Below are 19,572 nucleotides of genomic sequence, written 5' to 3'. Positions count from 1 at the left end.
TTATACAGACCTGGATGCCACGAACTAAAGGTGGGAATTTTGGGGCACCTAATGATTCGATTACGATTCAGAGGCTACAGTTCGATCATAAATTGACTATTGATGCACAAACCAGCTATTAGATACTTTTAATGTTTCGTATATTAGTTACAAAAATTGTACAAAAATCCTCTCAGGCTTAAATAAACTACTATTTCAGTATCAAGTTAACAATTCAAACCAGTAAATAAAATACTCAAGTCCCCATTCAGTATCAGCAGCTTTAAACTACATTCAATTAATTTAATGTTGTGAATCAACTGCTAAAAGTTGTTAAAACTGCTGCCGGTATTCCATAATTTCCCTTCTGTCTACTTTCGACATGAAACAGTTTTAAAACTTTTACATCATTTAAAGATAGATTCAAGTCAAAATTTTGCCGATTTAGGAGTATTTTAGATAAAAAGTTAATTAGGTTCGCTCGGAAGGTTCGCTACAACAGCCTTCCAAAGAAGTCTACTGCTTTAAGATGGCGGCTGTTTTTCTAACGCCGGCGATTCAGTCATTTCGCATCTAGCTCTACAGTGGGGAGAACAAGTATTTGATACACTGCCAATGGGAAAACCCATTGGCAGTGTATCAAATACTTGGTCTCCCCACTGTATATACATGTGATATCTACCGTAGCATTATAAGGGCACAGTTTGTCGCGGTAGTCAGGTATAATTGTTTTTATATCTAGCGGCATGAGTTTAGCATGATGTTTACTCTCTCTCTCCGTTACTCTTTGCACCCCGAAGACCGCGCTGACTGTGTTTTAGTTCCGCTTTACTTGGCATATTTCAATACTCGGAATTTGGATGTTTGTGAATCGTTCTCCAGTCTTCCACAACCCAATTGCGAATAATCTAAGAATCGGAAATTTCGCACACCTCTACCACGAACTGTAGGGAAGAAAAAATTGTCTGAGAGTTTAACGCTACGAGTTACATTTAGTGTGTGATGATCACTCAGCATAGACCTTTAAAGGCTAAAGCAACATGGCTCTGGCTAAGATAAACCAAATCTTACCATGTTTGCAAGCCTAGAGACTGCAGAGGACACTGCACTGGTGAATGGGGGGGCGCAGCATGTCGTTAGCTCGTTATTGTCTCGTCATAGTCATGGAAAAAGTTCGTTGATGAAATATTTTCGTTATAGTCATCGTTGACGAAAACAGCACTGCCTCCACCGAAACCACTTTGCTGCTATTCTCCTCAAGGATGTAATGATTCATCTTGACGAAGAGTAAATAAAGGAAACCCTTGTACTGCATCATATGTTTAGTCAGATCTGGACATCTATACCACCTTGTGTGGCACATCAGACCAAAAAAAAAAATGTGGGTACTTCATGTTTCTATCATTCTCACAGTAATAAAAGCCCTCTGTGTGAAACAATAACAATGTGAAGTTGGTGAACTGTAATAAACTTTGACACTTCTATTGTTGTTGTCTGTTAGTCTCTTGTTCTGATGGATGTTTTCAACGCTGCGTGGTTTTCACAGTTCCCTTCGTATTTGTTTTTGCTCATCAAAAGGCAGGTATTTGTAGACTGCTCATACTGTACATTTTGGCGAGGTTGTCAATACAAGTCCCTCAGTTTTCAAATGATTAAATTTACCATTCATCATCCGATGATGTGCATTAGCACGGCCTACAGTCCTTGACATTTTCCTACTAATTGCCACCACGCACGCCAATGAACCTCTCCTTCATCTGTCAAAAGGCACGTCCTTCAGCTTTCATCAGTTCTTTTGCTGAATCAACACAGCTTGTGTCATTACTACAAACTGTGACATGTAGCCTAATATTTTTTTCCTGCATTTCATTTTTTTGCTTTCTTCCAGACCACCAAAGCGGTGCACAAAGGCGACTTCCCACTGGCGAACATTGCCTCCCGACGCGCTCTGTTCCTGGCCGCCCTATCCATCACCATCGGCACCGGAGTCTACGTGGGGGTGGTGGTGGCACTCATCGCCTACCTTTCAAAACCAGGACACATATAGTTGATGCTGGTATCCTCCAGAAAAACCCCTAAGGCTGCGAATTTAGAGGAACGTTTTTTGAACAGTTATCCCCCGCCCACACTCCTTTCTTTTCCCTGAAGATTCCCTGTCAGACAGAATTAGCACAGTGGAAGGAAAGGGGCCAAACTAAAAGGAAAGGGGCAGCGAAGACGAGCAAAACTTTAGAGGAAATAAATGTTTTCCTCATTGACCGCCCAATTTGCATCATCTTGAGCTTATTCACCGCCAGACTGGTCGTTTATCTTGCTGAGGATGAAGCAAATAAACAAGCGTCAAGTCAAAATGATGAACGCTAAGAACTACAAATTACATATTTGTTGTCCTTTGAGCCTCCTTGGATTCTTGAAGAACTTTCAAGAAACACCAGGACTGATAGCATCATTTCTAATTCATAAAACAACATGTACTGTATATTTGTCCTCGGAATGATGTCACAACACAAGTCAAAGCCCGTTAAACACAACTGCCTCATGCCAGATGTTGTTTGCGTACAATCCGAATGTGCTTTGTGTTTGTTTTTTGCCCTCTGTCTAAAGACACCTGAAAAAAAACGGCCTGTGATAGTGAGAAGCTTGGATAACAAAGTGTCTGGGAAAATCATCATATTTTGAACTACCTGTGTTCAGCATTTGTGTGTAGATGTTGAAAACTGAGCTTTATATTTTAAAACCACATGCTATAATCTCACATAATTGAGTACTTATCAACAAAACATCAAGGTAATATTGCTTAACGCTGGGTACACACACTAACCTAAGTTTAACACTTTAAGTGATGAGCAATAAACCTCCAATTAAGGCCAATGATATGTTTATCTTTAAATGAAACAGACATTTCTTATGTCTTACAAGCCAGCTAATTTACAGCCTTCTGATTGGCCAAAATGCACAACAGTGACAACAAAAATGGCGAGCTGTTTTCAACCTCAATAGATGATAATCTGCTATCTAAATAAACCTCCATCTAAAAAAAATGTTTTTCAAATTCTTTTTACTCCGAACACATGCTGTAAAAATATTAAAACCAACGAAAACACACTTAAAGGTGCACAATGTAAGATTTTCACACAAATTTGTCATGACTTGGGCATAGCATTTCAATAGACCATAGACTTCGTAATGATATTGACAGGACACGGAGCGCGGGGCTGATTAAAAGGGGGCCTGCATTGTTGGCATGGCCGTCAAAGCTGACCAAGTAGAATCACAGACAATGGGCTTTTTTTCGGTGAAAATTCTTGTGAATAAATGCTTAAATCCCTGAATTCTTTATAGATATGGATGCTAAACAGTCTCGATTCTTGGTTAAAAGCGTAAAAAAAAAAAAAGTTTTTTAAAGTGCGGTCAGCATTTATTTTACGTAAATATTGCGAACTATGATACTAGTCAGTAAGCAAATGCAGCGGCCGCCCTATGAAAACAGCTTTTCTGGTGAAAATTCTTGTGAACAAATGCTTAAATCCCTGAATTCTTTATAGATCGTGAAGTAGAACAGTCTTGATACTTAGTTAAGAAAAAAAAAAGCATTTAGCAGTACGATGCTAGTCTGTTAGTCAATGTGGCAGCCGCCTTATGTAGACAAAGCTTTTACGTTGAAATTTCTTGTGAAAAAACGAAAAATATAATAATTACCTTGAATCGTCGAACAAATCACTCCTGAGACAATCCTTCCGGTTTGTATGCGGTACAGCTTTTGTACTTTTTCAACCTAAATTTGGCATTACCCCTACTTGACGGTGTGGCGCAGTGAAGGTGGAATCTGACCTGTCAATATCATTATGAAGTCTATCAATAGACATCAAAGAAACCTTTTTTGGACATACTTCTAAAGTGTTTCTTAATGGTTAAGCAGAGATTTTCCCATTTTAAAATAAGACTCTGGTTGTGTGTCTCCTTGTGCCCTGCGATTGGCTGGCAACCAATTCAGGGTGTCCCCTGCCTACTGCCCGAAGTTAGCTGGGATAGGCTCCAGCACCTCCGCGACCCTCGTGAGGAATAAGCGGCATGGAAAATGAATGAATGAATAAAATAAGACTCACGCATAGACATGTGCAGATTACTGGTTTCAAGGTATGCCGTGGTATGAAAACATCAAGCTTTCAAAACCGCAAGAATTTTCTATCACACCGTCCTTAAGGTATTAGCCATTTTTTATGTCGCAAAAATGCATAGAGAAATACCTCGCTTACAGCTGTAAGGCTCAACCCTACCCCACCGCTGTTGCTCAGTGTCAATGAGTCAGCTCTGCTACACTATGGCAGGAGGAAGTGAAACACCTGAATTTTTTCCCCCCATCCAAGAAAACGAAATCGCTGGTATGGGAATATTTCAGCTACAGAAAAGTTACAGACGGACGCGGCTTAGAGGAGGAGGGCCAACCGAAACGTAAAACATGTTTGCGGAGGGTGACTGCTCCAATATGATTTCGCATTTATACAAAATTAAAGGTTAGTAAACACTGTCATGAACGTTTCCCACCAGCTACGAGAGTTAACTCCAGCGGGTTTAGTGTGTCTAGTGGTGGTACATCGTTTTAGTCTCTCTGGCAACTGTCTGTGTTGAGAAAGAGTGTGTGTATAATGTAAACATGATACGAGTCATACACACCTGCTTATTATGGAAAATAATTCAGAGTTGTGGCTGTGGATTTAGGCTCACATAAGGGACTGCATTTGTTTTAATTTAATTTAAATTTATTTTTTTAAACCCAGATAACTCAAAGTAACACGTTTTAGAGGGGCAATTGCAATACCGTGATACCGTGAAACCGTGATATTTTGGTTTAAGATTATTATACCGTCAGAATATCATACCGGCAACATGCCTACTCACGCGTCTCAATTTTTTTTGGTATTGTTTTGCCTCCGTGTTCATCATCAACCAATCACGAAACCAGTTTGCAGTCTTCGTCCGGGTTTCCACAGCTCTGTAGGTCGTAAATTAAGGCTGTGGCAACTTTGACAGTCTGAATTATGTCTAATACTCAAGCAAAAACAATGTTACGAATCTCAAAGGTTTCAAAACAACAAGAGAAGCAAAACAAGGATATGCATTCATTTGGCTGTGCGTTAGCATGTGGTGCTATTGACTGATGCTACACTATTTAGCATGTGGATCCATTGACCGGGGCAAAAATAGTCTTTACATGTATATATATTTAGTCGGTAATTGAAATTAAAATGAATGGAGCAACTACACTCACCGGCCACTTTATTAGGTACACCATGCTAGTAACGGGTTTGACCCCCTTTTGCCTTCAGAACTGCCTCAATTCTTCGTGGCATAGATTCAACAAGGTGCAGGAAGCATTCCTCAGAGAGTTTGGTCCAGATTGACATGATGGCATCACACAGTTGGTGCAGATTTGTTGGCTGCACATCCATGATGCAAATCTCCCGTTCCACTACATCCCAAAGATGCTCTATAGGACTGAGATCTGGTGACAGTGGAGGCCATTTGAGTACAGTGAACTCATTGTCATGTTCAAGTAACCAGTCTGAGATGATTCCAGCTTTATGACATGGCACATTATCCTGCTGAAAGTAGCCATCAGAAGTTGGGTACATTGTGGTCATAAAGGGATGGACATGGTCAGCAACAATACTCAAGTAGGCTGTAGCTTTCCAACGATGCTCAATTAGTACCAAGAGGCCCAAAGGGTGCCACGAAAATATTCCCCACACCATTACACCAGCACCACCAGCCTGAACCGTTGATACAAGGCAGGATGGATCCATGCTTTCATGTTGTTGACGCCAAATTCTGACCCTACCATCCAAATGTCGCAGCAGAAATCGAGACTCATCAGACCAGGCAACGTTTTTCCAATCTTCTATTGTCCAATTTGGATGAGCTTGTGCAAATTGTAGCCTCAGTTTCCTGTTCTTAGCTGAAAGGAGTGGCACCCGGCATGGTCTTCTGCTGCTGTAGCCCATCTGCCTCAAAGTTCAACGTACTGTGCATTCGGAGATGCTCTTCTGCCTACCTTGGTTCTAAGAGGTGGTTATTTGAGTCACTGTTGCCTTTCTATCAGCTCGAGCCAGTCTGGCCATTCTCCTCTGACTTCTGCCATCAACAAGGTATTTCCGCCCACAGAACTGCCGCTCACTGGATATTTTTTCTTTTTCGGACCATTCTCTGTAAACCCTAGAGATGGTTGTGCGTGAAAATCCCAGTAGATCAGCAGTTTCTGAAATACTCAGACCAGCCCTTCTGGCACAAACAACCATGTCATGTTCAAAGTCACTCAAATCACCTTTCTTCCCCATACTGATGCTGGGTTTGAACTGCAGGAGATTGTCTTAAACCATGTCTACATGCCTAAATGCACCGAGTTGCCGCCGTGTAATTGGCTGATTAGAAATTAAGTGTTAACGAGCAGTTGGACAGGTGTAAAGTGGCCGGTGAGTGTATATCTTATTTGTGGATGCGGTCAATGCAGTACCAAATTATATATTTCTTTGCCAGTGTGCTTATACATTGAGAAAAGCAGCCCTCCCTCACTTCGGTCATGGTGACATAAACTAACCTGGACCTTGTATCACAGCTCTTTTAATCGTCATAACTGGTTCTTTTCCTGCATGTTCTCCAACATGAAGCCGTATTCTGGCAACCCGAAGGTGAACAGCATTTTGTGCTTGTCAATATTTTGATCTAGTTGCAGTACCATTTTCGGCCATCAATCCTACATTGTGCACCTTTATAGCGCAATCATATGCATCTCAGCAGAAAGAATCTTGTTTAATAAAGTGACAAAACATAGAATTTATTTTTTCCTATGTGGAATAGTGGAGAAACCGTATAGCCAATAGACAAATTTCGGCTGATGAACTTTCAGCCACCACATTTTTGTTGCATCTCAAAACTAGGCGAGCTATTAAAACAAACTATAAAAAGTTTACTCCTGCATCTTGCCTGTATGCTGTAAAACTAATGAAACAAAAACTCTCCCACCCTGAGCCACTGCCACGGACTATTTGCTACTGTATCCAAAAAGTTGTGCATCAGAAAAAAATTTGAAGAAGCCAAATAAGTTCGGTACCCTACGGAAGTTATAACTCAGGCAGATTTGTTTACATGCTCTGAGAGTGTGGAATTGAATGGGCGATCAATTTGTTGTATTCTATCAGCAGTGCCGCCCATAGGATGATTGATCGATATTTTTTTTAAAGCTTAAATTAAATTTGATTAAACTGCAAACAGGGTCAGCAAATTAACCCGCCTTCCTGTATTTAAGAAACAAGAAACAAACTGTCATAACAAATAATACGGAAATTTTTTTTTTTAAAAACTTAGATTAATTACCTAGGTGACTTTATTTTTAATTGCGAGCTCAAGCCGTGAGAGCACACGAGGCGACATTCTGCTTAGCTCCCCTGCATCAGTCATAGCTGACATTTATGGAGCACAATTAGCTCCGTGTAATGGCCTCTTTTATTTTTTTCTCCCCTTTCCCTCCAAGGGAATGTGTACTCTCCGGAGCGTGGCCCTAAAATAGCACAAGCACATTCATTTCAATAATAGGCCGCGATGTCAGCGGAGAGTAAACGATCCGCTAAAGAAGTCAGCGTTCTCCACCAGGGAACACTTGGATACAGCATGCAAGACTCACGGCGGCATTAGCCATTTTTTCTCTCCAGGGTAAACATGGCGCCTGTTTATTTTGAAACGCTGAGATGCAGTTCTCCTCCCGACCTGAGATAACGGTTAATATGTCGTATGTTACCAAAAATACAAACGATACCATCCATCTGTTGATTGTAAAATTCAAAAGTGGTCATTGAGCACAAAATATTGCCCCGCTTGGTTTAATCTCACAGCCATCAACCACAAGCTTTGTGTTGTCTTGTTTTGGTAACCTGCTTATGTGCATCGAGTGGATGTGCGGCAGAAGGATTTGTATGCGTGCGTGCAGGCGGTGTGTACATAAAGAAAAAGGACATGTTCATATGTAACAAAAAAATAAAAGGCAAATGGAAGGCCTTTCCCAAAACAAAAACAATCTGCACGTGTGTTTCTTTTTTTTTTTTTTTTTTCTTCCCCCATATCAGTCATTGAGATGCACTCGCCATTCTTAGAGCGACAGCGAGTACTGACTCACCGAGCGTGGGCGGGTTCACTTAACATGCGCGCACACAGACGCACACATAAGCAGCTTTCTCCACCATGTGTACATTAGTGACGAGATTTGTCGTTCACTTGAGCAAACGAATCCATTCCGGTTCGTTCAGTAAAAAGATTCGTTCAAACAAATCGTTCAACGAATCGTTCGCCCTCTCATCTCCCTCCCCGCCCAAACGAATCGTTCGGTTACTGAACGGGAAGTGACGTTGCCGAACGAATCACCAAAGACCGCTTCGCAGTATAACTGAACGGGAAGTGACATTGCTTGGTCCCTCCCTCTCTTCCACATTGACCACTCGTCGTAGTTTCAGAAATGAGTGACAGGCGGTATCATTCTGCTTTCACAGACAGCCTCGTCTCCCTCCTGCTGCTGCAAAAGCGAGGGAGAACTTCCGCGTCGTCTGTCCTAGTTCTATGGGCTCAAAGTCATGGCTCGTGCTTGCATTTCGATTTAGGACACGGTTAAACATTTTCCTTTTGTGAGGGGAGTAGGGGGCGGGGGCGCACGGACTTTCTTTAGCAGGTTCTTGATCACACATACAATCACATATACAGCATGTTTGCTGTCACGAAAATAAAAATACATCGAAAGTTTAATTTCTGAATATGGAACGACCAACACATCATATTTACATCTCGCTCTGTTGTATTTTTGTTTTTTAGTATTAAGATGATCGTGTTGAATTTTTGCACTGGTATTAATAAAATAATCCGGTCAGCTCCCCTGTCGTCCCCGCATCTCAGATCGTCAAATGCTGACGAGAAATAATTGTTTGCTCTTTACGATGTCGCCTTTCTACTCTCATTAGTCTGTTAAGAAAAATGTAGACATATTGCGACATCTCCCGTGTCCGCGTGCTTTGTTTTTTGGGCGCTTGAGTAGCACATGATGGACGGATTGACATAATTTGTCAAACCAACCAACACCTGACACGAAGAAAAAAAAAAAAAAACACTCGGAAAAAAATTACATGTATATACAGTTTCATTGCAAATCAGTATTATGGTGATCATATTGTTTTTTTGCACTGGTATTAATAAATAAAATAATCCGGTCAGCTCCCCTGTCGTCCCCGCATCTCAGATCGTCAAATGCTGACGAGAAATAATTGTCAGCTCTTTACGATGTCGCCTTTCTACTCTCATTAGTCTGTTAAGAAAAATGTAGACATATTGCGACATCTCCCGTGTCTGCGTGCGTTGTTTTGGGCGCTTGAGTAGCACATGATGGACGGATTGACATAATTTGTCAAACCAACCAACACACGACACGCTGACACGAAAAAAAAATAAATAAAACACTCGGGAAAAAATTGACATGTATATACAGTTTCATTGCAAATCAGTATTATGGTGATCATACTAAATATTTTTTTCTGTGCACATATGAGGTAAATATCGCTGCCATGAAGCCTCCATATAGTGACAGTTCTCTGCCCGCTTCACTGCCGTCACGCGACCGCAGCTCAGCTTTTGCTTGCCTCATAGCTACCCGTGTTTTAAATTACTGTAAATTTGATAGTATGTCGTCATAGGCAGTCACGAGTTTGTTGAGAAAAGTACTACTCTAAACAATGCTCGCTAGATTTGTGTGGTGTTTTTGTCTGTTTGAGCAGCATTTGATAGGCTCCACGTTAACAAATATGTGACAAAGTCATTTCCTTTCATTTTCTGATTCATTCACCGCATAGTCATTACTGGAAAATCAAGTTAGCAGCAAGCTAGGTCAGGAACCGGAGGACCGAATCACTGAACGGGAAGTGACAAAACTCAGTCTTGCCCCCCTGCCTGCACGCTGGCTGCTTATTGGCCACACGTGGACGTGAGTGACAAACGCCCTGATTCTGTTTCCGGTCCCTCCCCTGCCCGCGATGAGGCTGGCGTCTGATTGGTCGTGTGCGATGTCAGAAGACGCTGCCGCTTGCTCAACGCCCTCCCACGCAGCGAACAAGCACTACCTTCATAGAACGAATCAGTGCAGATGATGATTAGTTCGGTCTCGTTCACCAAAACAATTCGTTCAAAAAGAACGAATCGTTCGCGACCGATACAACACTAGTGTACATACCGGCAAGCTAACAACAATTCCCTCCTGAGCTGACATGATGAAGAAGGTTCTCGGGTATGAATGCAGCAGGTGGGAGAAGTAGGTCCCATTATGGAGGAAATGGGGGTTGAGGAGGTATAAAAGTGGGTGTGCAGTGAATCATCAACTGATGCGTTTGTCAGAGATGCTCGTCAAACAGGTTTAGAAAAAGACGAAAGGAGCAGACACAAAGCAGAGTTTGAAACAGGCAACATTCTTATTTATATCACGTTTTTGTTTGATTTTTCATAATAGAGGAAGAACCCTGCTGATTTAGAATGCAGAATCAGATCTAAGTTGGAAAATGGGTAAGAGACGGCCAAATGATGGATTAATTTAATTTTAAACCGATCTCTTTAAAACTGTCAGACACTATCGTTTCAGATCAATGTTGCTCTGGCTACAAAGCGGGAACTGGCAGCATATGAGGGTTGCGTTTGTTTGCCACAAGTGTCATAAGAAAGAGTTTTGTTACAGTTAAGTTTGGATAACTATTCTTACCTCCATAAAGTTGGCCTCCCATCAGACGCAAATTTATAGAAAAATTATGTCATTTGTTTGTGCTCATTTGTGCTGTAAAAATTTTCGTTTGTGTTGCTATCGTTTTTGAGATACAGTGGTACCTCTACATACCAAGTTAATGCGTTCCAAAACCTTTTTCATAAGTCGAGCAGGATTTTCCCATAAGAATACATTGTACAGTATTGGCCCAAATATAAGACTGTGTTTTTTTGCATTGAAAAGACTGAAAAAGTGGGAGTCGTTTTATATTCAGGGTCTAGACATTATACCCATTCATTGCGCCAGATATCATTGAAGTGAATGCTGAACTTGAGGAGTAATGTTCTGTCATGGCAGATCTCAGCTACTCTCAAGTTTAACCAGTTTGCATTATTTTATTGCAATTTTTTTTCCTTATTCAGATTTGTTTCAAGACTACAGTTACAGTTAGACCTCACTTTGATGGTTAATGCAGTTATTGCAATTTTGTTGTTTTATCACAATAGATTGGTTTATTTACATTTCAAAAACCAGAAGCCATTCATTTACGAATATGATTGCACTTTAGTTTACATATTTAAATGTTCAGATATTAAGATTTGAATGAGGTAAAATAACATGCTTTTTCTCTCAACTATATTGTTATAATCATTTGTTTCAGATGTACTGTAATTATTTTCTGCATAAAAATTAATTTGGTGTTCAAAAAGTCTTTTTTCAAACTTGAGTCTTGAAAAAGAGGGGGTCATGTTATAATCAGGGCTGTCTTATATTGAGCCAATACGGTAGTTCCATTAAATTATTCGGCAGCCTGAGAAAACCTACACGAAATCCTTAATAAAGGATTTCCAAGTCAGTCCATATATCCTTCTGCTTCCAAATTTCTATAAGCCTTGATCATTTTTATCTGTTTCTTGCATTTCGGAAATGTTCAAGTGAGTGGCAAGATTGGTTTTCTCAGTTATCTTTTATTTTCTCACCGCAACGTGTCTCAGGTTTGATTGCAAAAGCAAAATCTGTATTTTCCTTTATTAATACTCATAATATTAAGAAATTCTCGAAGTAGTACTGCCTTAATTGATTAGCGAAATGTACATGAATTGCTATTTTGTTGCCAGACACAATCCTGGGTGTGCCCAGTCTGTAATCATCTTCCAAATCTGTTTGCGTGCAGAATCAGGTGTTTATTTTTTTTCAATAGCTAATTTAAAGCCAGCTTATTATCAATACTGTTTACCGAAGTTTATGACTAAAAAGCTATAACCGGATCATGTTGGACGGGATAAATGGTGGCTGAAGAATGCTCGGCGACCTTCCGTCAAGCTAGCGGTCGATGAGCGGAAGATTGTAACCGGGACTATTTGGCCTTTGAATCAAAGGAAGACATGACCGATAACAATGAGCGGAGTACCAGGTGGGAGACCTTTAGAATGCTGCGGAGGATTGCAGTGGGGGCTAGGAACTCCTGAATGCAGGAAACAAGTGGCCTTGCTCATAAAATAGCGGCAGCGAGTGAGAGGAACAAGAGAGGAAGGAGAAAGCTTTCTGATTGAGCTGTAGGCTATATAAAGAAAAGAAAGAAAGCGATACACAAAGTAAATGAAGAGAAACCTGCTACCAGCCAGGTTCAGCTGACTTGATTAACGTCCTTGCGTGGTCACCTTTAATTGACACTCAATTCTCTTCTAACGCCAATGGCCACCGAGTCATCACCGAATCCCTGAGGCGACAGAACCCTGACACTCCAGCAGCGTTGGATCATTCGTGCTTTTCGCAACTGGAGAAATGCCCATTGTCATCAAGGCCGAGTGGAGTAAGTCGGCAGGGCTGACATAAAAGAAAAAACACTTCCGCTGATTTACAGCACAGTTCCAAAAGCCCTAAATGTAATGCTCATGTCTGGTACAATGTATTGATCTGCTACGACTACACTAGTAGAACAGATGTCCAAGTTGTCCATAAACACTAAGGGTGTAACTGTACATGTAACAGTATTGAACCTTTTCCGTTCGTGGTACTCGGTTCGGAACGGACGCGTACCGAACGAGTTTAGGACGTAATATAACCCTTACTTTTCGAGGCTGTGAGTCGATCGGGTAAAAGTTTCTTTGTGTGGATTATATTTACTCAGTCTTCTCTACTATAATGAGGACCAACACGGTAGGACAGTAGGCTATAACCCAGAAACGTCAACGGCGCGACAATGTGGCCGCCGCGAGAACGCAGTGAAACGCGGGCGTTAGAGTCAATCAGCTAATGCACACCGGTCGCAGTGCAGCCGCATGTTAGATGCGTCCCAGAAGCGGCTCAACGCAACGCACGCGAATAGAACGGCAGAGTTTATTATTGGACGCGAGACGCGGCCCTCCTGCGTCAATACTACTACCGGTAGCTAGGATCGGGCAGGAAGTCACTCGTGTAAAAATAGGGTGGATCCGGTCGATTTTCAAACTAATATGCAATCGTAACCTACTTTTTGAGTCCATCAGATCTCTTGAGTGGTAGATCGGGGCACAGTTGACTTGTCTTTGTTGATTTACTGCTGCCTTCTCTGCTATAATTATAACCAACATGGCCCCGTGCTCAATACGAAACCCTCCTACCACAACAAAACAAGTAGGAACTAATATTCACATAGGGACTAAAGTTATACAACATAAAATATACATAAATATACTTTGTGTAAATTGTCAAATTTAGAACGTTGTGAGTGAGTGGTAAACAGGGGGTGGATGCCATTTAAGATATATGCAATTAAACTTATCGCCAAAAAGGACTGACTTAACAAATTTCCTCCAAGATCGACTGCCGCAATTGATGTGATTTTGTTCTACCTGGGTCTTCAGTCGGGACTTAACTAACTTCACCCACATGCTGCCACTGTCATACTGAAATTATAGAAACCTTAAATCAGAGGTGGGTAGTAACCATAAGCCAATTTTAAGGGGGGTCCAGGGGGTCCAGCCCCCCCGGTGGCCGAAAAGTGTCATTGCATGAAATTGACTTTCCTATATATATATATATATATATATATATATATATATATACACACACACAGTGGGGAGAACAAATATTTGATAATTGGCAGTGTATCAAATACTTGTTCTCCCCACTGTATATATATTTATTAAGGGTGTAACGGTACATGTATTCGTATTGAACCGTTTCGGTACTGCTCGGTTCGGAACGGAGGCGTACCGAACGAGTTTCTGACATCATGTAACCCTTACTTTTTGAGGCTGTGAGTCGATCGGGTTACAGTTTCTTTGTGTAGATTATATTTACTCCGTTTTCTCTACTATAATGAGGACCAACATGGTAGGACAGTAAGAAACGTCAACGGCGTGACAACGTGGCCGCCGCGAGAACGCAGTGAAACGCGGCCGTTAAAGTCAATCAGCCAATGCACACCAGTCGCAGTGCGGCCGCGTGTTAGACGCTTCCCAGAAGCGGCTCAACGCAATGCACGCGAAAAGAACGGAAGAGTTTATTATTTGACGCGAGACGCGGCCCTCCTGCATCAATACTACTAGCTATAAACCTGGCAGACCGGAAGTCACTCGTGTAAAAATACGGTGGATCCGCTCGATTTTCAAACTAATATGCAATCGTAACCCACTTTTTGAGTCCATCAGATCTCTTGAGTGGTAGATCGGGGCACAGTTGACTTGTCTTTGTTGATTTACAGTTGTCTTCTCTGCTACAATAATAACCAACATAGCCCCGTGTTCAATACAAAACCCTCCTACCACAACAAAACAAGTAGGAACTAATATTCACATAGGAACTAAAGTTATACAACATAAAATATACAATATAAATGAAAACTACATCACATTAAAATACAAACACATAATAAAAAATAATAGCCCATTTAAATAAAATAAATTGAAATGAGCTAAAACACCTGTAATTAAATAATAAGAATAATACACAGATCCTGTTTAAACAATTAAATTTATTAATTTCTGTGTGGTGCTTTAACTTGAGAAAATCCACTAATAAAGCTTTTGAAAACCGTTCATAAGAAAAAAAAATAATTGAAGCATTTCATTTGTAAAATACATGTTAAAATCTTTGTCGTTGGGATTGCTTTTCTCTTTAGCACAGGACTTCTGTTTTCCTCTTTCTTTCAGAAAGAAAGCTGACCAATACGCAGGGTCTGAAAGGCAAATTCTTGTTGGATTATCTTTAAATACCCGCTACTTTTTGATCAGAATTCTAGCTTTGTATAGGCTAATGTTCCTATTGTTGAAAGCACAAAAGTGTGTAATAAAAAACTAGCACATTTATATTTTGCATTTTGTTTTCTTTCTGGACCAAAAATGAACCGAACCGTGACCTCAAAACAGAGGTACGTACCGAACCGAGATTTTTGTGTACCGCTACACCCCTAATAAATATGTGTCAACTCTAGGCAGAGTACCCTTGACTTTACATCGGCCACCATCTGCAATTATTTTGCAAACTAATTAAAAGCACTAACTAAATTTTGCACTCCTCTCAGCATGTCTAGGCAAGTAATGACGCCTTATGTTGCGAGTCATCCTCTGTGCATATATTACATGTCAGGATGTCCATGTGCTCAACAAAAAATATTGTCCCAACAACCTTTTCCTGAAATTGGCTGTGCTGGTTGCCAACCTCTCCCTTCATAACAGGTTTTGAGGAAGCCATTACTGAGATTGTGTGACAGGAAATATTTTCCTCTAACCTGGTGTCACTTTAGAACTGCGTTTCACTAAAGTGACTGACATTGCTAATTCACTTTAGCTAACTTGCTGACAAACAGTCAAAAGCTGCGATGAACTAGTCTGGACACAAAACCATACAATATACACTTCAATTTGAATATAGTTTACAGTTGTCATTGAGCCTAACGTGCATATTTAGTTGATAATTTTTGAAAAAGCCATAGTGCTAGGAGAAAAAAAACAATTCAAAATTCCCACATTCCATTAAAAAAATAGCCTTAAAAGTGCTAAATAACCTTCACAAACACTACTGGCCAAAACTATTGGCACCCCTACAATTCTGTCGGATAATGCTCAATTTCTCCCAGAAAATGATTGCAATTACAAATGCTTTGGTAGTAATATCTTCATTTATTTTGCTTGCAATGAAAAAACTTAAAAGATAATGACTTTTTTTTTTTTTTTTTTAATCATTATAATTTTACACAAAACTCCAAAAATGGGCCGGACAAAAGTATTGGCACCCTTTGAAAAATCATGTGATGCTTCTCTAATTTGTGTAATTAACAGCACCTGCTACTTACTTGTGGCACATAACAGGTGGTGGCAAAAACTAAATCACACGTGCAGCCAGTTAAAATGGATTAAAGTTGACTCAACCTCTGTCCTGTGTCTGTGTGTACCACATTGAGCATGGAGAAAAGAGGACCAAAGAATTCTCTGAGGACTTGAGAAGCAAAATTGTGAGGAAGCATGGGCAATCTCAAGGCTACAAGTCCATCTCCAAAGACCTGAATGTTCCTGTGTCTACCGTATGCAGTGTCGTCAATAAGTGTAGGGCCCATGGCACTGTGGCTAACCTCCCTAGATGTGGACGGAAAAGAAAATTTGACGAGAGATTTCAACAAAAGATTTTGCGGATGGTGGATAAAGAACCGCGACTAACATCTAAATATGTTCAAGCTGTCCTGCAGTCTGAGGGTACAACAGTGTAAACCCGTACTATCCGTCGGCGTCTGAATGAAAAGGGACTCTATGGTAGGATACCCAGGAAGACCCCACTTCTGACTCAGACACATGAAAAAGCCAGGCTGGAGTTTGCCAAAACTTACCTAAGAAAGCCAAAAATGTTTTGGAATAATGTTCTCTGGTCAGATGAGACAAAAGTAGAGCTTTTTGGGAAAAGGCATTAACATAAGAGTTTACCGGGAAAAAAACGAGGCCTTCAGAGAAAAGAACACAGCCACCACAGTCAAACATGGCGGAGGTTCCCTGATGTTTTAGGGTTGCTTTGCTGTCTCTGACACTGGACTGCTTGCAGCAATGAGTCCAGACCTGAATCTAGTAGAACACCTATGGAAAGATCTGAAAATGGCAGTTTGGAGAGGGCACCCTTCAAATCTCAGAGACCTGGAACAGTTGGCCAAAGAAATATGGTCTAAAATTCCAGCAGCACATTGTAAGAAACTCATTGATGGATACCAGAAGTGGTTGTTCGCAGTTATTTTGTCTAAAGGTTGTGCAACTAGGTATTAGGCTGAAGGTGCCAATACTTTTGTCTGGGCCATTTTTGGGGTTTAGAGTAAAATGATAATGATTGAATTTTGTTTTTCATTCTCTTTTGTGTTTTTTCATTGCAAGCAAAATAAATGAAGATATTACAACCAAACCATTTGGAATTGCAATCATTTTCTTGGAGAGACTGAGCATTATTTGACAGAATTGCAGGGGTGCCAATGCTTTTGGCCAGCAGTGTAACAACCTTTAATTGCACATTTCATTTTACTTTTTAATCATTTGAAACCTAATCATCATGATCAAAAACCATTGACTTACCAGTAATTAAATGCTGATGTCATCGTGAAAACTGGCTGATGAACCCGACCAATCACTGGTGTTGTCTACAATGACGCTATGTGGTCTATTTGAAGCCCAGTCAGACCTGAAATGCACAGCAGAGAAAGCAATGTGACCACATGACACAAGCTAAGCATCTTGGGAGAAGCTTCATAGGCAAGAATGTGTACGGATTGTTCTTCCTATCATCATCATCATCACAGCAGAAGCAAAGCATGACTGAGCGAACATGAATATTCCTTGGGAGTGTTATCGTCTCCCTTTTAACTTTTCGTACCCGCCCATTTCCAACTCTCAGTTCTCATTTTCTCTCAGCCACGCTCTGATCTTCCTCCCGCCTGTTTTATCTTCTTCCTCTCTGCCTTTCTCTGGGAGTCTTTTACAGCATGGGATAACGAGCAGATTCTATTTCAAATGGAGAACATCCAAAAAGTCTTGGTGATCTCATCCGGCACATGTAAGGAAAATGTATTTTTTAATTGCTGGTACAGCAATTTTCCTGCCAATTTTTGGTATCCCTCTCTATATTGCCAACTTCTCTCATCATTTCTTATCATGTCTATTAACCTTCACTTAGGTCTTCCTCCAGCTCTCTTGCTTAACAGTTCCGAACATGAGCATCTTTTTGCCACTATGCTCCCTATCTTTCCTCGGAACGTGTCCAAAATAACTAATTTTCCCTAAAACATCTAAACTTGCCTGCTAAGCTCATTGATTATAGCTTTGCATGTAATGCAAAAACAACCTACAGTGTATCACAAAAGTGAGTACACCCCTCGCATTTATGCAGATGTTTAAGTATATCTTTTCATGGGACAACAATGACAAAATGACACTTTGACACAATGAATAGTCCGTGTGCACCTTATATAATAGAGTTAAATTGATTTTCCCCTCAAAATAACTCAAAATATAGCCATTAATATGTAAACCCCTGGCAACAAAAGTGAGTCCACCGCATGGGAAGTACGTACATCCCTAAATGTCCAAATTGAGTACTGCTTGTCATTTTCCCTCCAAAATGTCATGTGACTAGTTACAGGAGTCCTGTCAGCATTGCTGCAGAGATTGAAGAGGCGGGCAGTCAGCCTGTTAGTGCTAAGACCATACGCCATTCTCTACATCAAATTGGTGTGCATGGCTGTCACCCCAGGAGGAAGCCTCTTCTGAAGACAGTACACAAGAAACCCCACAAACAGTTTGCTGAAGACATGTCAACAAAGCACATGGATTACTGGAACCATGTCCTATGGTCGGATGAGACGGGTGGGCTTTCTTGTGTACCGTCTTCAGAAGAGGACATAAATGCAGTGAGCGACATCATTTGCCGGATGACAATTAATGGCATCTGTCATCAGCATTCAGAAATGCCCATGATAGTGTCATATCATAAATTATGACGATCTTAATGAAAGTCTTATGACGCCACTGTCAAAGAAAGTGTTACCTATTAACCCAAATAAATAAACAAATAAGCAATCAAAGCATTCAAAATGAAGGAAAAAAGTGGCGGCTTATAGTCCGAAAATGACGGTACTTGGAATGACGCATATCTTAAGTTGATGCCATTGACGGCCATGTCCATCAAAAGATCAACAGGGAATGATCTAATATCAACAGGAAGTGACCCTGAAATGCCCCCAAATCAAATGAAAATTACCTGATATCAACAGGAAGTGACCTTAAAATGTCTCCAAATCAACAGGAAGTGACCTGAATCAATAAGGGCGTGACCCCAAGAGGTTTACATACGTTTTCTAGTTTTTAATAATATCGAAGGGCGTAGGTTTGCATAGGGACGGTATAGGGACAAAACACTACCAACTTTTCAAGGTGCTCAGATTGACCCCACCAACTTTTAAGCAACCTTATTTGCGTTATATAGTGACTTTAGTTATCTGTCATTTAGCTTGTCTTCCCTTATGTTTAAATTGCTATAATTGACTCCACCATTATTAAGTGAATTATTTTATTATGTGCAGACTTACATGTTCCTCTTTTCACTTGCTGAATGTGCCGGTCAATTTTTTCCCTCCTTAATGCTTATTTGATTGGCTGATGACTTGACACCCCCACAAACACAAACACACACACATACACACACGCACACATATTAGATATCAGAGATATTAAAAGTTTTTAATCCCAGCCAGTAGCAGCCACTGTAAGAAATGTAAAAAGACATCAATGTTGTGTAAGTGGGGGACACACCACTAATTTTGCTACTGAAAGTCTGACCTGCACCAGAGTTACCATAATATTAAA

The 19,572-nt window shown here is 40.6% G+C and overlaps 2 protein-coding genes across 6 annotated transcripts in view; one reads left to right on the top strand and one right to left on the bottom strand.

Moving 5' to 3' along the window:
* syndig1l (synapse differentiation inducing 1-like) overlaps nt 1-7,320 on the top strand; it is an 82,370-nt gene extending 75,050 nt beyond the window's left edge. Inside the window, exon 5 of the mRNA XM_057822976.1 lies at nt 1,868-7,320. Within this exon, the coding sequence (XP_057678959.1) occupies nt 1,868-2,026 (159 nt within the window). The 3' untranslated portion in view covers nt 2,027-7,320. The remainder of the gene's footprint in view (nt 1-1,867) is intronic.
* Nucleotides 1-19,572, bottom strand: part of slc25a47a (solute carrier family 25 member 47a) — a 560,121-nt gene that overhangs the window by 275,814 nt on the left and 264,735 nt on the right. For all 5 annotated transcript variants that reach the window (XM_057822967.1, XM_057822968.1, XM_057822969.1 and 2 more), the window contains one exon: nt 17,287-17,392. The gene's annotated coding sequence lies outside the window, so the exon portion shown is untranslated. The remainder of the gene's footprint in view (nt 1-17,286; nt 17,393-19,572) is intronic.

Source organism: Corythoichthys intestinalis, chromosome 19 (assembly GCF_030265065.1).
Source record: "Corythoichthys intestinalis isolate RoL2023-P3 chromosome 19, ASM3026506v1, whole genome shotgun sequence".
Taxonomy (NCBI): Eukaryota; Metazoa; Chordata; class Actinopteri; order Syngnathiformes; family Syngnathidae; genus Corythoichthys; species Corythoichthys intestinalis.
This window is presented reverse-complemented; position numbering and strand designations above follow the sequence as displayed.